At 41.3% G+C, this 16921-nt stretch overlaps 1 protein-coding gene across 1 annotated transcript in view; it reads right to left on the bottom strand.

The window, feature by feature from the left end:
• Positions 1-7668: 7668 nt before the first annotated feature.
• Positions 7669-16921, bottom strand: part of LOC115474637 (sulfotransferase 1C1-like) — a 63441-nt gene continuing 54188 nt past the window's right edge. The window contains exons 8-9 of the mRNA XM_030210218.1: positions 15872-16052; positions 7669-8394 (exon numbers count right to left, since the gene is read on the bottom strand). Of these exons, the coding sequence (XP_030066078.1) occupies positions 8282-8394; positions 15872-16052 (294 nt within the window). The 3' untranslated portion in view covers positions 7669-8281. The remainder of the gene's footprint in view (positions 8395-15871; positions 16053-16921) is intronic.

Raw genomic sequence — 16921 nt, 5'->3', positions numbered from 1 at the left:
CCCCCAAACCCACTTTACCCACATGTAGGTGCCCCCCTTCACCCCCTTAGGGCTATAGTAATGGTGTAGACTTGTGGAGCAGTGGGTTTTGAGGGGGATTTGGGGGCTCCATCACACAAGGGAAAGGTGCTATGCATCTGGGAGCTCTTTAACTTTTTTTTTTCTTTTTGTAAAAGTGCCCCCTAGGGTGCCCGGTTGGTGTCCTGGCATGTGAGGGGACCAGTGCACTACGAATCCTGGCCCCTCCCACGAACAAATGCCTTGGATTTATTCATTTTTGAGCTGGGTGCTTTCATTTTCCATTATCACTGAAAAACAAAAACGCCCAGCTCACAAATTGTCGAATAAAACATGGATGTCTATTTTTTTCGAAAATACAGTTCGGTCCGCCCCTTCACGGACCCGTTCTCGGAGATAAACGCCCATGGAGATAGACGTTTTCGTTCGATTATGCCCCTCCACATTTCTAGAATAAGCAGCATAAAATGTATTTACCTGTTTTGAGATCTTACCAGGTACTTGTGACCTGGATTGGCCACTGTTCTAAACAGGATGCTGGGCTTCATGGACCTTCGGTCTGTCCCAGTATGGCAATACCTATACAAAGGTAAAGTATTGAAAGTGCAGGGAAGAGCATGGAAGGGACAGATAATGGCTGCACAGTTCAACTAATTGAAACTGTGGTAGGTGAGAGAGAACAAAGGATGATCTCAGAGTAGTTAAGTCCAATTTCCACCTGTAGTGTGCCATGAATCCATTGGCTCAGTCAGGCCTAGATAATGGTGTCAATTTTTTGTTGAGTTCCAATTTAGCATTTTCCTTTATAGTGTTTCTGCTCCCACACCTGTGCGTGCATCTTCACATCTATTATATTTATATTTCTATGACATAATTCAGCTAGTATGAACATTCCTGGTTGGATTTGTAATTTCTGTTTTCATAACTCACCACGTCATAGAACCTATGTACTATTGTCACTAAGGAGCCTGCCCATGTACCTGCTTCATCACCCCCAAATATATGTTCTTACCCTATTGCAGGATTGTAGCCAGACCTCAATTTTTGAGTGGGCTTGGGGGTGAACTGGGTGGGCATGACCCATGCATTTATCTGCTATTCACACCCCTGCCCCTGAAGCAGTAAAAATGCAATACCTTGGCTGACGGGGATCTCCATGCCCTGCCAGTTGAAGAATCACTCTAGAGCCCTCCCCAGGTAGTCCTCATCCTCACAGCAGTCATTAGCACATTTACAGCTGCCGACACCGGCACTGTCCCCCCTCCCCCTCGCATGCATGCTCAGTTCAACCAGCATCCCCCATGTACAATTGAATTGAACATGCATGGGAAGGGGGGAAACTTGCTGCTCACTGTTCTAGTGGTCATTTCCTCAGCCCCTAATCTTAGGGTTATTTTCTGCACCCTTCCCCCTCAGAGCTGAATTCTCCATCTTAGGCTTGATCAAGCTTTCCTCATATCTCTGTCCCTCTCTCTCCTCCCTGAGAAAGCATCCTTTTTTTCATCATAGAGGCCAACATCTTCTGCAAAGAGGTCAGTAATCTTTTTACAGCATTTCGGCAGGGTACAGAAGGCGGGGAGGGGTGGGATGGGGCGTGGTTACGAGATGGCCGGCTTCGCCCGATAATGGAAAAAAGATGGCTGCTGTGACAAGCATTTTGCTGGCTTCACTTGGTCCCATTTATTTTTAGGACCAAGTTTCAAAAATTGCCCCAATTGACCAGATGACCACTGTAGGGATTTGGGGATCACCTCCCCTTACTCCCCAATTGGTCACTAACTCCTCCAACCCCCCAAAAAACACAAAAAACCCCATTAGTTTGCCAGCCTCTAATGTCATACCCAGCTCCGTATAGCAGTATGTAGGGTCCCTGGAGCAGTATTTAGTGAGTGCAGTGCACTTCAGGCAGGTGAACCCAGGCCCATCCCCCCCCTACCTGTTTACACTTGTGATGGTAAATGTGATCCCTACAGAACCCCCCCAAAACCCACTGTACCCATATGTATGTGCCCCCTTCACCCCTTAGGGCTATGACAGCTAAGGGAGGTACGCACCTGGGAGCAATTTTTAAGTCCATTGCAGGCCCCCTAGGGTGCCCCGGGTTGGTGTCCTGGCATGTTAGGGGGGCCAGTGCACTACACATGCTGGCTCTCCCATGACCAAAAGGCTTGCAATTTCGCCGGGTTTGAGATGGCCGGGCCCCGGTTTCCATTATGGCCGAAAACCGAAGCCGGCCATCTCTAAACCCGGTGATCCCTAAACCCGGCGATCTCAACATTTGACCTAAATGTTGAGATTTAGCTGGCGCCAACTGTATTATTGAAAGAAAAGATGGCTGGCCATCTTTTTCGATAATATGGTTGGCGCTGCTCCTTTACGGCGCCGGCCATATAGATGGCCGGCACCATTCGATTATGCCCCCTCCAACTCTCCCAGCAAAGTAATATTCAATTATCAAGATAAGCTTTCTGTTTTCTCAGAACTTCCTTTGAAAACTAAGGGCCTTTTTACTAAACTACATTAAGCACTAACACATGCTTAATACGTGAAAAAAGGCTAATTTATGTTATTTATATTATTCATATTTGCAAAGCAAATCAAGGCGATACAATAAAATAAAAAAAGAACTCCACTATAAAAGGAAAGAAACTCAAACATACCAAGAATACATTCAAATAACCAAGTAATATTGGGCTCCTTTTACAAAGACGCATTCCTGCACTGCAAATCATATTTGCTGTGCCAGAATCGCTAGTGCAGCTTTGTAAAAGGAGCCCACTTTCTGTATGTTGTTCCTAAGACAGATACCATTTGCTGTCAGTTACCGGGAACTCTAGAGAGCATTGAAGGCTTAGTTCAGATCTACCTTAACATTTTTACAAGATGGTTCTGATTGGAGAGGAGGGGGCAGGGCATTTCAAAGAGAGGTGGCCAGAAAATAGCGCTTTTTCTAGTTGACTCCCAATAAGCACATGAGGGACTGGGAAGAACAAGGTGATGGTCATTTAATGATCAAAGCTGGTACACTGGAATATATGGGCTCATCAGGGAGAGTAGATAGCTTGGGGTTCCAGTGTGGAGGGCTTTATATGTCAATGAAAGAATCTTAAATCAAATTCTGTATTCTACTGGCGACCACTGTAGCTTCTTAAGCAGTGAGGTGAAGAGGCACGACAAAGCATTCTAGCTGTTGTATTCTGTAGTGTTTGAAGTCTCCTTAGCTCAGATTTAGAGATACCTGCTTATACCACTTCACAATAGTCGAGTGGAGAACTCATGAGAGCGTGAAATAGGATATGCAAACTAACATGACCTAAGTAACTACGAACTGATCTTAATATCCATAGAACCATAAAGCCTGATGAGTACTGATGAAACCTGTGTTGAGAAAGTTAATTTTAGAGTCCAAGGTTACTCCAAGATGTTTAAAGTTCTCAACTGGCTGGATAGGCTTATCAAAGAGTACTGGTTTGACATCTGGAACAGAAGCATGTCCAGTGATCCAGCACACAACTGTTTTCTGTGGCTTTAATACTAAGTGATGTTCATTCAGCCAACTGGCATCCCTGTCCAGATATAACTATAAGGGACTTAAATCTGGGAGATTATTAAGGATATACCCCCAGCTTCTATATAGCGTGCCTAGAGATCTGCGCCAAAATCCAAGCAAATTCTATAACAATGCACGTAACTTAACAAGCTTAAGAAACTAATGAGCACTGATAACTGCACTTATCAAGCAATAATGAGCACTAATTGGCAATAATTAGAATTTATGAACACAACTCGCTAAGTGTATTCTGTAATGAAGTACGCCAAACTTCTAACACACGCAGGCAAAAAGGGACATGATTATGGGCAGGGATATGGGCATTTTGTGGGTGTTCTGAAATTTACACGCATAGTTATAGATAATGGCCCAGTGTGCGTAAATCTACGTGCTGGGATTTATATCACATTTTCATTGGTGTAAATGGATGCACATAGTTTTAGGCACTGAAATATCAACTAAGCATATTCTATATACTGCACCTAAATCTAGGTGCCGCTTATAGGTGGCTGAGGGGAGATATGATAGAGGTCTATAAAATAATGAGTGGAGTTGAATGGGTAGATGTGATGCGTCTGTTCACGCTTTCCAAAAATACTAGGACTAGGGGGCATGCGATGAAGCTACAATGTAGTACATTTAAAACAAATTGGAGAAAAGTTTTCTTCACTCAACGTGTAATTAAACTCTGGAATTCGTTACCAGAGAATGTGGTAAAGGTGGTTAGCTTAGCGGAGTTTAAAAAAGGTTGGACGGCTTCCTAAAGAAAAAGTCCATAGACCGTTATTAAATGGACATGGGGGAAATCCACTCTTTCTGGGATAAGCAGTATAAAATCTTTTGTACATTTTTGGGATCTTGCCGGGTATCTGTGACCTGGATTGGCCACAGTTGGAAACAGGATGCTGGGCGTGATGGACCTTTGATCTTTCCCAGTATGGCAATACTTATGTACTTATGTATAAGCTTAGTCGGCACTGATTTCCACACCAATTTTTTAGGCGCCAAATATAGAATCATCCTCATAGTGGAAAATAAGAATGTCATCGGCATGAAAGTACATGCTCAGTCTGAGTGTTTGAATTAAAGCTGCCAAGGGACTAAGAAAGAGATTGAAAAGGATTGATATAATTTAGACCCTTGCAGAACCCCACAGGAAAGGTGATAAACATCTGATAAATTATTATTCAGGGCTACTCTAAATGTGTAATTTTGGAGGAAAGAGGAAACCCAATTGAAAACTGTACTTGATATGCCAATAGATACAAGTCACTTTAAAAGAAGTTTGTGATTAATCACATTGAAGGCAACAGATAAATCAAGTGAATCTGCCATAGCAGTATAACCATTGTCCAGTTTACTATGAACCTCACTCAGACTTGTAACTAGGGCAGTGTCTGTTCTGTAGCCAATTCTGAAACCAGACTGATGAGGATGCAAGGCTATTACTGATTCTAAGTGAGATTGCAACTGCTGGAAGACAATGTTTTCAATAATTTTTTCTAGAAACGGAAGGTTAGAAATTGGCCGATAGTAAGCAGGGACAGAAGATTTTTTTTAGGCTTGGCTGAATTATTGCATTTTTTAAATTCAGGGACAACTCCATCAGTTAAGCAATGAGTGACAATCTGGTGGATCAACGGCAGAAGTCCAAGTTCCAGTAGTTTTATCCCAGACAATGGAATATGATCTAAGGCACAAGAAGTGATGCTTGCTCCTGAGAGGTATTTAGAGATATCCTCACTGTATAGTAAAGTAAAAGAAGACCACTGGTAACTAAGGGGTCATTTTACTAAGGCATGCTAACAGATTTAGCACACACTAAATGATAAGACGCCCTTAGGAATATAATGGGCATCTTATCATTTAGCGCATGCTAATTGTTAGCATGCCTTAGTAAAAGGACCCCTACGAGATGATGACTGCTGGACAGAGCCAATATTGTCTGTGTTTGCTGGAAATGATGATTGAAGAGAACTAGCTTTTTTGACAAAAAATTGATCTAGAGCGTCAACCTTTTATTTTTTTTGGAACTTTTTGGGAGGTGTGTGTCATGGATGGGGAATTAGTAAAAGACCCTCTTAGTTTTCACTGCTTCTCCATGCTATCTTGATTAAATCTAGTTTCCAAGAATGATACGTTTAAAGACCCCTGGCCACGTCCCTTTCCTTACATAAAAAAAAAAAGGATGTGCTTTGGATCTAGCACAACTTCTTAATACAGACTTGTGAATTATCATATGATAGAACTGAACCACAGCTTGGTCTTTTATCCTAGTATCTCTAATCATTACAGAAAGCAGCTGCATTCAACTTCAGAAGTGTTATTGTGCTATCACAGCAGGAAACGTGCTATGTTTTACACTTTAAAATCTACAAACATAAAGACAAATTTTAAAGAAGTTCTCCGTAAATTGCAGTTTTTCAAAATCTGAGTTCAAGGTGAGTTACAGTTTAAGCACATTAGTTATTTCCCAGTCAAAAAAGAGTCACAAGTGTAGAATGCTACCAAAATGTTTTTTTGGGATCTTACCAGGTGCTTGTGACCTGGATTGGCCACTGCTGGAAGCAGGATACTGGGCTGGATGGATCACTGGTCTGACCCAGTATGGCTGTTCTTATGAAGCATTATTCAGCTAGTGTGTTTGCATTATCACACTCTAACTGGATAATGCAGAGTTAAGGCAGGAGCACCTAGTAAGTGCTACATTAACTTTTTTCAGGTAATGTGCACTAATATGAACATTTTTGATATGACGTCTAAGTCTGAATTTGAACGTTTTGCTTAAAATGCCCAAAATCCGAACAAGAAATAAGTCCATTTTTGAAAAAAGCAAAACATCTATCTTTTATTTGAAAATACTGTTTTGAAAAAGGGTTTGTGCTTTGCATGTCTTTTTTTGTGGTTCATTTTTGGAAAAAAATATGAATAAGTGCAAAACGTAGAAAATCAAGTCAGTGGCATATGGGAGGGGACCGCATTTTCAGTAGACTGGTCCACCAGACACCCCAGGAGAGCAACGGGACACCCTAGGGGGCAGTGCTGTGAATTTCATAAAAATGCTCCCAGGTACACATCTCACCTTTGCTCCCTCATCTTGTCCCCTGAGCCCTCCAACCCCACCCAAAACCCACCGCCCCCCAATGTACACCACTACAATAGCCCTTATGGGTACAGTAGGGTTTTGGCTACTTTGGGAGGGGTCACAGTTTCCACCACAAGTGTGACAGGTAGTGGGAGATAGGGACCTGAGTCACCCACTCCATAGTACACTGCACCAACCACTACACTACTCCAGGGACCTGCATGCTGCTCTAATAGACCTGGCTATAACATCTGAGGCTGTCATAGATGCTGGTAAGTCATACTTTTATTCACATATTTGGGGGATGGGAGGGGGGGGTCAGTGATCAATGGGGGTGTATTGGGGGTCACTCCTAATTCCCTTCAGTGGTCATCTGATCATGTAGGGCACCTTTTGTGCCTTATTCATTCTGAAAGCAGGTCTAGACCAAAACATTAAAGTTTTAGCCTCAGATGTTTTGATATTATTCCAAATGCTAGTAATACTCTAAGCCCGCCCCTGATATGCCCCCAACATGCCCCCTTGTGATTTGGATGCATTGTAGACAAATTGCATAGATAAAAGTCTTCTTATCAGAAGTATAAATTCAAAATATCAATGGTACTTGCTAACAAACTAAAGTTTAACTCTTAAATAAGCAAGTGAGCCTCTCTTTCTCATTACCCAATTTAAACTTGTAGGAAAAAGACTTCACCTCACAGCTGACATCGGAATATAGCTATTTGGCACTTTTACATAGTAACAGAGTAACATAGTAGATGACGGCAGAAAAAGATCTGCATGGTCCATCCAGTCTGCCCAACAAGATAAACTCATATGTGCTACTTTTTGTGCATACCTTACCTTGATTTGTGTCTGTCATTTTCAGGGCACAGACCGTAGAAGTCTGCCCAGCACTAGCCCCGCCTCCCAACCACCAGCCCTGCCTCCCACCACTGGCTCCACCACCCAATCTTGGCTAAGCTTCTGAGGACCCATTCCTTCTGAACAGGATTCCTTTATGTTTATCCCATGCATGTTTGATAAACATGCATAAGCACATTGGAGAAATATGATGTGCCAAAAGAGTATTACCCAATGAAAGATAACAAATTGCTCACCCCATGATTCCAAATGTAAGGGCCCCATATGGGTGAGAGATTAGTCTGAGAGTATTACTCTTCATATATATTTATACATATGTGATCATTTATTGAGTTGGCTTGTAATATTGTATTCAATAGTTGGGCTACTGACTGCAGACGTGTTTTTGAATATTGGCCTCTTAGATTCATAAAGTAAGATGGCAAGTTTGCACATGCCTCAGAGCAGGCAGAAGTTACCTCTTTATTTACCATCAGGATATTTAAAATGGGAAAATATGTGTTTATTTTCCCTTTTAAAATTGGTTTAACTTATACATATTCCTGCCACACAAGTTACACAACCTATTTTAAAATTAGGTTGCAAATGAAGAGTGAATATTTTATACAAATGGACTCTAGCTGTTGGATGGATTTTCAAGACTGTAGGTGACATTTCACAGAGAAAGGTGAAGGGAAACTGTGGTCCTCGTCCCCTTTTAAAGCTGTGTCTAGTTTTAGCTTCCTATAGGTGGCCTTCTCATCTCTTTCATTTAGAGCATCAGGTTAAATCTGTGTCCGGAATGCCAATGTCGTTCCCATCATTCTGTGTTGATAATGTGCATCAAAAACTTCATTCTGTGCCACTGTGAAGTGGTGCTTCCAGTTCCCGACTTCTCCTGGTGAGAGAGAAAGAGATGCTAGGCACAATCCATTCTTGTGATGTTTCAGCTAGCATTCTGCATGGGAACTATGTCTCCAGAGGAGAAGGGGGATTCCATTCAACTACATCACATGAACACTTAGATTTAAGAGTCCTCCCCCCTCACTTCAAAGATTCTGAGTTTGGGGAACCTCTTCCATATCTCTCACTTCAAGGGCTAGGAGGTTTGAGGCCCTTTCCTATCTCCTAAGAGCTTGAAGTTGGGGAAAGTTCTCCTACCATTATATTGCCTACTACATTTGAGGGATCCTTCACTCTCATCGAGCGAGGGCTTGCATGCTTCTTTATTTCAAATGTTTTTTATCAAATGTCTAGAGACTGAAGTTTAATTCCTTCATGTTAAGAAAATGGAGGCTGGAACTCTTACAGACATTGAATTTGAAAGCCTTGTCCCTTCATCATATTGAAAATTTGGAATTTGAGGAACACACCATGGATGGTTTAGATTTGGGGGAACCTATATTCACCTTTCTGCATAAAGGAGCAATGGTGGGGGATCAGAATATCAACTGGAATGCTGTTATGGTTGGCTTAAGGTATCTTCTTCATGGTCTTGAAAGAAATGTGTACATTCAATAGTGTAATGGAATTTATATTGCAACAGATGTGGCTCAAACACAAAACGGGAAAATAAATCCATTTATAATTTCACTAAAGGGGCATCAGAAATTATTGATTTCACAGAAGAGACAAACAGACCCTTTCTAAACAATTTTCAAAAACAGCTCAACACTTCAACTCAACATATTCAGTTTTTCACTCATTTGCTCTTATATGTGCACACCACCATTTTTAAAATTTTAAATGATGTACAAACAATGTAAAAAAAATTATAATGCATATAACAAAACTTTTTCTTAAAGTCATTATCAAGTATTATTGAAAACAACCAATTTCAACATATTCACTTATCTGAAACAATGCTGTCATAAAAATATCCTCAGATGCCCACTGTAGACTTTGATATATTGATGAGCTATTTAAAAAATATGTCATTACCTAAAAAAATAACCACAATCACTTTAATGGTTTATAGTTTATTTGCACTTACTATACCACCTAAGCTAACTTACAGATCTGGGAAGTTTACAGGTTAAAAACAGAAAAAATCAGAAAAGAACTACAATATTTGATAGGGCAGACAATCCTGCTTATAATCGAAAGAGAAAAACGCCTATATTCTGACCTAAATCGGGACATGGACGTCTTTCTCACGCGGGTGCCCAAATCGGTATAACCGAAAGCCGATTTTGGGCGTTTCCAACTGCACTCCATTGCGGGAACGTATAAAGTTGATGGGGGCGTGTCGGAGGCATGGTGAAGGCGGGACTGAGGCGTGGTTATCGGCTCAGCAGAGATGTGCGTGCTCGGCCGATAATGGAAAAAAGAAAGGTGTTTTTAGAGAGAATTTAGGTCACTTTTGTTGGGCCCGTTTTTTTCACGAACAGGTCCCAAAAAAGTGCCCTAAATGACAAGATGACCACCGGAGGGAACAGGGGATGACCTCCCCTGACTCCCCCAGTGGTCACTAACCCCCTCCCACCAAAAAAAACCGAACGTTAAACACTTTTTTTTCCAACTTGTAAGCCAGCCTCAAATGTCATCCCCAGCTCTATGACAGCAGTATGCAGGGCCCCGAAGTAATTTTAGGTTAGTTGGTGCTGTGCGGGACCCATGCAGAGAGAAAAAATTGGAAGAAAAAAAAAAAAAAGCAAGTGCAGTCAGGGACATCTAAATTACCATGATAGTAAAAGGGGGATTTGAACCAGCAACCTTCTGATTATAAGCTCAGTGCTCTAGCCACTGCAGCTTAGAAGTCCTTCCCTTTCCATTAAGTCCCTCCAAGTTTCTGTCAGCCAATCACAGCTGTTTAGCTGACACCGATGTCAGCTAAACGAGCTGTGATTGGCTGACAGAAACTTGGAGGGACTTAATGGAAAGGGAAGGATGTCTAAGCAACTGAATAAGGTGGTGCAGTGGCTAGAGCACTGAGCTTGTAATCAGAAGGTTGCTGGGTCGACTCCCCCTTTTACTATCGGACGTCCCTGACTGCACTTGCTTGCTTGTTTTTTTTTCTTCCGATTTTTCCTCTCTGCATGGGTCCCGACCTGCATACTGCTGTCATGGAGCTAGGTATGATATTTGAGGCTGGCATAGAGGCATCTCAGGGGGACCAGTGCACTACAAATGCTGGCCCCTCCCACGACCAAATGCCTTGGATTTAGTCGTTTTTGAGCTGGGCCGCTTCGGTTTCGATTATCGCTAAAAAACAAAAACGCCCAGCTCAAAAAACGCCCTAATCCAATGTATTTTCAAAAAAAAAGATGGACGTCCATTTTTTTCAAAAATACAGTTCGGCCCGCCCCTTCACAGACCCGTTCTCAGAGATGGACGTTCTTAAACATAGGCGTTCGCGTTTGATTATGCCCCTCAATATCTCTCAGCAGTAGCACAATCTATCAAAGGTGAAGGGTAAATACAAGAAAAAGGGAGAAAAGGGGAGAGAGACAGTACTCAGACCAAGCACTGGGGAAAGGGGAGGATTCAACAGTGCAATATGAGAACCCAATTGAAAGACTGTTCAAAAACCCAGGTTTTTAAAGCTTTTTTAAAGTTCTTAAAGGAAAGTTCAGAACTTACCAACAATGGAAAGGAGTTTCATTGGGCAGGAACTGCAAAAAAAAAAAAAGCAGCATGATGGTTGGTGGATTCTAATTGAGCTTTAGGATGAGGAAGGACAAGACGATAGTTGTTTATCAAGCAGAGAAGGCTTGCTGGGGAATAGGGGATTGTGAGAGCAGAGAGATAGTCAGGAAGATCAACTACTCTATGAGCCTTAAAAACAAGTGAGAGAAGTTTGAATGAAATGCGCTTTTCTATTGGAAGACAATGGAACTTTCAAAACAGGAGAGAAACATGATCAAACTTTTGTGTGTGACAGATGAGTTTAATAGCTATGTTTTGTATCGATTGAAGCTTCTTCAGATTTGAACAAGAGCATCCTAAATAGACAGTGTTACAGAAAAGAGAGTGAAATGTGTTTTGATTGAAACATCTGCGAATTGAACGCAATTGGCGGAGTATGTAGAAACTAGTTTTGCACAGACTAGAAATTTGGGCAGAAAAAGTAAGACCTGAATCAAGGATAAGGCCCAAATAGCAAAATGACTCCACTGGGCAAATACGAGTCCCAAAGAGATTCAAAGGAATGGTAGGTGTGGAAAGACCACCAGTGAACCAACAAGCAACAGTTTTTTTTTTTTGTTTAAAACCTATTTGTGGGTGTTATCCAATTTGAAACAAGAGTTAGACAATCTTGGAGAGACCGAGAGTCGGGTTAAGTGGATTAGTGGGATATAGCAGAAGAATATCATCAGCATAGAAATGAAAAGACACCCCAGTTGTTTGGATCAGTAAAGCGAGGGGACTCAGAAATAGGTTAAAATGGAGAGGTGACAGGACCGATCCTTGTGGCACACCACAAGTTAGAGAGCATGGAAAGGCCATAGAAGAAGAGGTAATAACCCTATAAGAACAATTAGAAAGAAAAGAAGTAATCCATGCCAGGACAGTACCACCAATGCCTAAAGAGGATAAGTATGCCAGTAGAAGATTATGATCAACCAGATCGAAAGCAGCTGAGAGATCAAGGAATATTGAAAGTACAGCTTTGTGTTTGCCAAGGTGGGAATAAATCTCATTTAAGACAGCCATTAAAACTATCTCAGTACTATAGTGTGGCTTAAATCCACATTGTCTGGGGTGGAGGGCAAGGGTTTTACTACTTAAAGGTAGAAAGTTGAGCAACCACAATATTTTCCAAAACTTTGGAGAGAAAATACAGATTGGATACAGGATGGTAATGCATGGGAACATGCGGATCCAAAGATGGTTTCTTTAAGAGGGGACGTACTGTTACAGATTTCCAGGATACAGGCACTATCCCAGAGGAGATACTATTGTTTATCACTTTGAGGATCCAAGATAATAGGTTTAACTAAGGGATTGCTAACCAAGTTGATGGAAACTTATCAAGAGGGCAGAAAGTTGGGTGCAAGGACTTTATCATTTTGGATAATGAGAAAAGAGACTGTTCCTGAAAAAAAGTCTATAAGGTTTGCCCCAGTAGGGAAGAAGGGACACATACATTGGATGGCAACTCTGGAAGCCAAAGGCTGAGAGGAAGAGAGGAGTGGACAGTAATGGATCTATAAGATTCTGTCTCCTTATTTAAGCCATTTGGAAGTACCAAGTTCATATGATAAAACCAGTGATGTTCCTTATATAATAATATTGCATGTAGATCTGCATTGCAGCTGGATGGAAACATCAATTCTAGGACACAAAAGCACAAATCTGCAAGTGCATCCTTTCTGCACACAGACAGCATCAGAGCACCCCAATCTTGACATGATAAACAACTTCTATGCTGAATTAAAAATGTTTTTCTAATGATCATAATGTTTTCCCTATATACAATAGGGGCAGAGACATCAAATATCATACACAACAATCTTGGTTGACATGTAGAGAAAAAATGTAGATTGATAGATTGAACCTGAAATACTGTGCAGAAACCACTGCAAGACTGAGGGCATATACACTATAAGTGCCAGAGGGATACTGGCCAATCTGAACAGCACTCCCTTCAGGGGCAGATGATCGTTCCTGAAAATAGGGTCTCACCAATATATTTCTGAGGTTTTTTTTTGCTCCATCCTAATGTCAACATTGGTGTTTCTTATTTATTTATTTATTTATTTATTTATTGCATTTGTATCCCACATTTTCCCACCTATTTGCAGGCTCAATGTGGCTTATATAATAACCATGGTGGCGATCGCCAGTCCCGGTATAGCAGATACAGAGTGACAATATAAAGTTTGTGTAGGATAAACACATGAGGGAATAAGGAGGAAGGGCTGAGTTGTGATCAATTTGAGTCTTAGTTTCATTGTGTTGTGAGATCGAGGCATTTAAGTTGGGTCAACAGGGTATGCCTTTTTGAAACACATTGTCATAAAACAGTAGACCGAACATCACGTGCAACTGGAGAAAAATGGAGAGCACATACTAAATATTCCCTACAATGTTTCTTGGTAGGTAACAAACATCAAAAGGAGGGAAGTCAAAACTCAAATGCACTGTTGTCGCTAAACATCACTAAACTGGAAGTCTGTTAAGCGCTATCACCGTAGAAACTTTATCAGCTGTTTTTGTTTTTGATTCTTTTTGGTGAAGGTAGCATGTTTTTAGATCTATAAACGGAGGATATTTCTGTGCTATACACCATTATTGTTTAGGTTCATTTATAGAAAACAATTTAAGGGCTAAGATTTGTTTTTTTCAGTTGAAGTTACAATATTCGTTTCTCACCTTTTTAGGGTTGTGATGTTTTTTTTCTTTTGTTATTGAGTCATAACCAATGTGCATGATACTGTCACAGCTGCGGCCATGCTCCACGCCCAGACTCACCTTTCCTTCTGGTGGTCAGGCTCTGCGGCTTCTCCAGACTGCCTTCTTTCTGCATTGATGCCACTGTTGCCTGTTTCCCAAGACTCATTCCAGAGATTATCCAAGTCTCATTCTGATGTCCCAGTATCTTAACCTCTTTCTGGTGGCCCCTTCTGTGCTCTGCAGTGCATTCCAAGCCTCATTCCAGGGCACCAGAGCTTGTGACATCATTAGTGAGGGACTTTATAATGAACCTTGGGACTTTCATGCATTGCCTTCACAACAAGCTAGTCTTGTTCCTGTGTGTCTTGCTCCTGAAGTCTTGTTCCTGAAGCCTTGATCCTGTGTACCCTGTTCCTGCCAAGCTTTGTTCCTGGTTCCTGCCAGAGTCAAGCTTTGTTACTGGTTCTTGCCTAGTCCCGTGCCCAGCCTGAGTAATTCACTAGCCAATAGCCAGTGTCTGGCGGTGGCCCAGACGGCCAGGCGGTGGCTCAAATTCCTTGAGTTTGTGACAGATACACTTCAGGTATTGCGCTCCGATTAGTATTACTGGCTAATTTATTTTGTTCCATTTAAAAAATATATATTTTATACTACTGTGCATGTATGACAAGTTGTACTCAACTGTTTTTAACATTCTGTGAAGCTATGCCTCCATCAGTCAGCCTTTCTGTTCTCATGGGTATGCTTATTTATCATATTTGCAATAAATAGTTTTGGCCAATTACAGTTGGATTACAGTGTATATTGTGTTGTTTATGTCCTATGTTATCAAATTTAATTTAATCTTTTTACCTCAGTCAATCTATCTCAGTTAGGGGTCCTTTTACAAAGGCGCGCTAGTGGTTTTAGTGAATGCTAAATGCTAGAGACGCCCATAGAACTATATGGGCATCACTAATATTTAGCATGTGCTTATTTTTAGTGTGTGCTAAAAATGCTAGCGCGCTTTTGTAAAAGGAACCCTTAATTTGTCCAAATTACCTGGTTTTAAATAATTTTTCATGTCCTGTGATATCTAATTTTAATTTTTTTACCTCAGTCAATTTGTTTCAGTCACCTGGTTTCAATTAATATATTTTTATCATGTAGTAAGTTTTTATTATGAAGTCATTTATCTGTTTTATACCCATCTGCAGTGAACTGTTAAACTTAATTATTTAACAATTCATATAGTTTGTCACTTGTCATTTTTAGGGGTTCTTTTATTAAGGTGCGCTGAAAAATGGCCTACGGTAGTGTAGACGCGTGTTTTGGGCATGCAAAATTATTTTTTAGCACACCTGCAAAAAAATGCTTTTGTAGTAAAAGGATTGTGGTCAAACTGTACATAAAAAGATGAATCAGCAAGTTGCCTTTCAACTTCTCTTACATAATATGTACAGTACTATCCATTACCACTATACATCCACCTTTATCTGCTGCCTTAATAACTATAGAAGTGTTAGTATATAATTCATTTAGGATTATTTGTTTTCTCCGTGAAAGATTATGAAAGGTAGGTCCTGTCACGTTAAACTTGAAAAAATCTCACAGGACCAAATGCTAAAAAAACATCTATAACAGAATCTAAAGGATCAGGGGTAGCCATTTTGAAGGCTTTCACTACTGTGATTCACAAGGTTCTTAAGATCCATGAAAATGATTTAGATAATGTCTGTTTGCCTCTTCTTTGAAACTGATGATTTCTGATGACCTTTTCCTGAAATTATAAATGGATTTATTGTGTCATTTTTGTGTTTGAGCCATATCTGTTGCAATATAAATTCCACTACACCACTGAATTGATATATTATTCTTGAGATTAGTTATTAGCATCCCCCTTTTTCTGGCTTTGAGTAGAAGGAAATGTGACAGGTGATCTTTTCTAGAACTTTCATTCCCAGGTCTCTCTCTAAGAACAACATAACCTTCTGGTTCTCAAGTATCAGGTCTTGCTGAGGGAAAAGATTAGTATAGTATGGAGCCCCTCCTAATACCTTTTCTCATAAAGGGAGAGATGGAATGATCGAGGATAGAAGTGGGAAAAGAGCTGTAGTTCGCCATTGGATTCTCCTTCATAACCTGGAATAATGTATGATGGACTATCTTTTGCAGGACCTTCTCACTCTGGTCCTTCTCCAGGAAGTGCATCACCTTCCGGATCTCACGAGCAGGGTCCTGCACAGGGAAGAAGATAAGCAATACTATGAAAGTACAGAGCATACCTGAGCAAGGGAAAATAGGCCTGTGGTAGGGTTTTGTTTTGTTTTTTTTGGTGGAAGGTTAGATTTAATGTCAGAACTGAAGTGGCAATTTTTAAAGGATGAACCAATATTTACCCACAAAAAAACGTTGAAAATTATATCACCCCTATCTGTGGAAAAAATTCACATGCTGTGTACAATGTGCATGCCTTTTCTTACTGGTAAAAGGGACATAGCAAGGCAGTGATACAACAGGTTTTGTGTTGTTTTTCCTACGTACTTTGCACCTACAAATTTCTGAGGTAAAGATTCCCTTTAGCATGTACTGGCTTCGTTTTTATTATGCTATTCTTAGAAACAGTGGCGTAGGAAGGGGGGCGGTGGGGTGGTCCGCCCCGGGTGCACGCCGCTGGGGGGTGTCGGCGCTGCTGGTTACCTGCTTTCTCTGCCCCGGAACAGGTTACTTCCTGTTCCGGGGCAGAGAGAGCAGCGAACCAACGGAGCCGACGCAGCTCCCAGCGACGACGTGCACTCGGCGGGATGGAGCGCCAGTGGTAATAATGCACTCGGGGGGGGGGTGCGCACGCCAAGGGGGTGCGCCGTGCTGCACCCGGGGGGGTGCACAGCGACGACCCACCCCGGGTGTCAGCTGCCCTCGCTACGCCAGTGCTTAGAAATAAAGGAAAAGTCAGAAAGAAAGGTATCTTTATTACTCACCAGCAACAGCACAAGAAATACTATTGGCACTTGGCATTAGTAGTTTTACAGAACAGAATCTAACAATAGGAAGGAAAGTTTTATTCCTCACTGTCATACAAAGGTCATAGAACGAAAAGAAAGAAT

This window comes from Microcaecilia unicolor, chromosome 7 (assembly GCF_901765095.1).
Source record: "Microcaecilia unicolor chromosome 7, aMicUni1.1, whole genome shotgun sequence".
NCBI lineage: Eukaryota > Metazoa > Chordata > Amphibia > Gymnophiona > Siphonopidae > Microcaecilia > Microcaecilia unicolor.
This window is presented reverse-complemented; position numbering and strand designations above follow the sequence as displayed.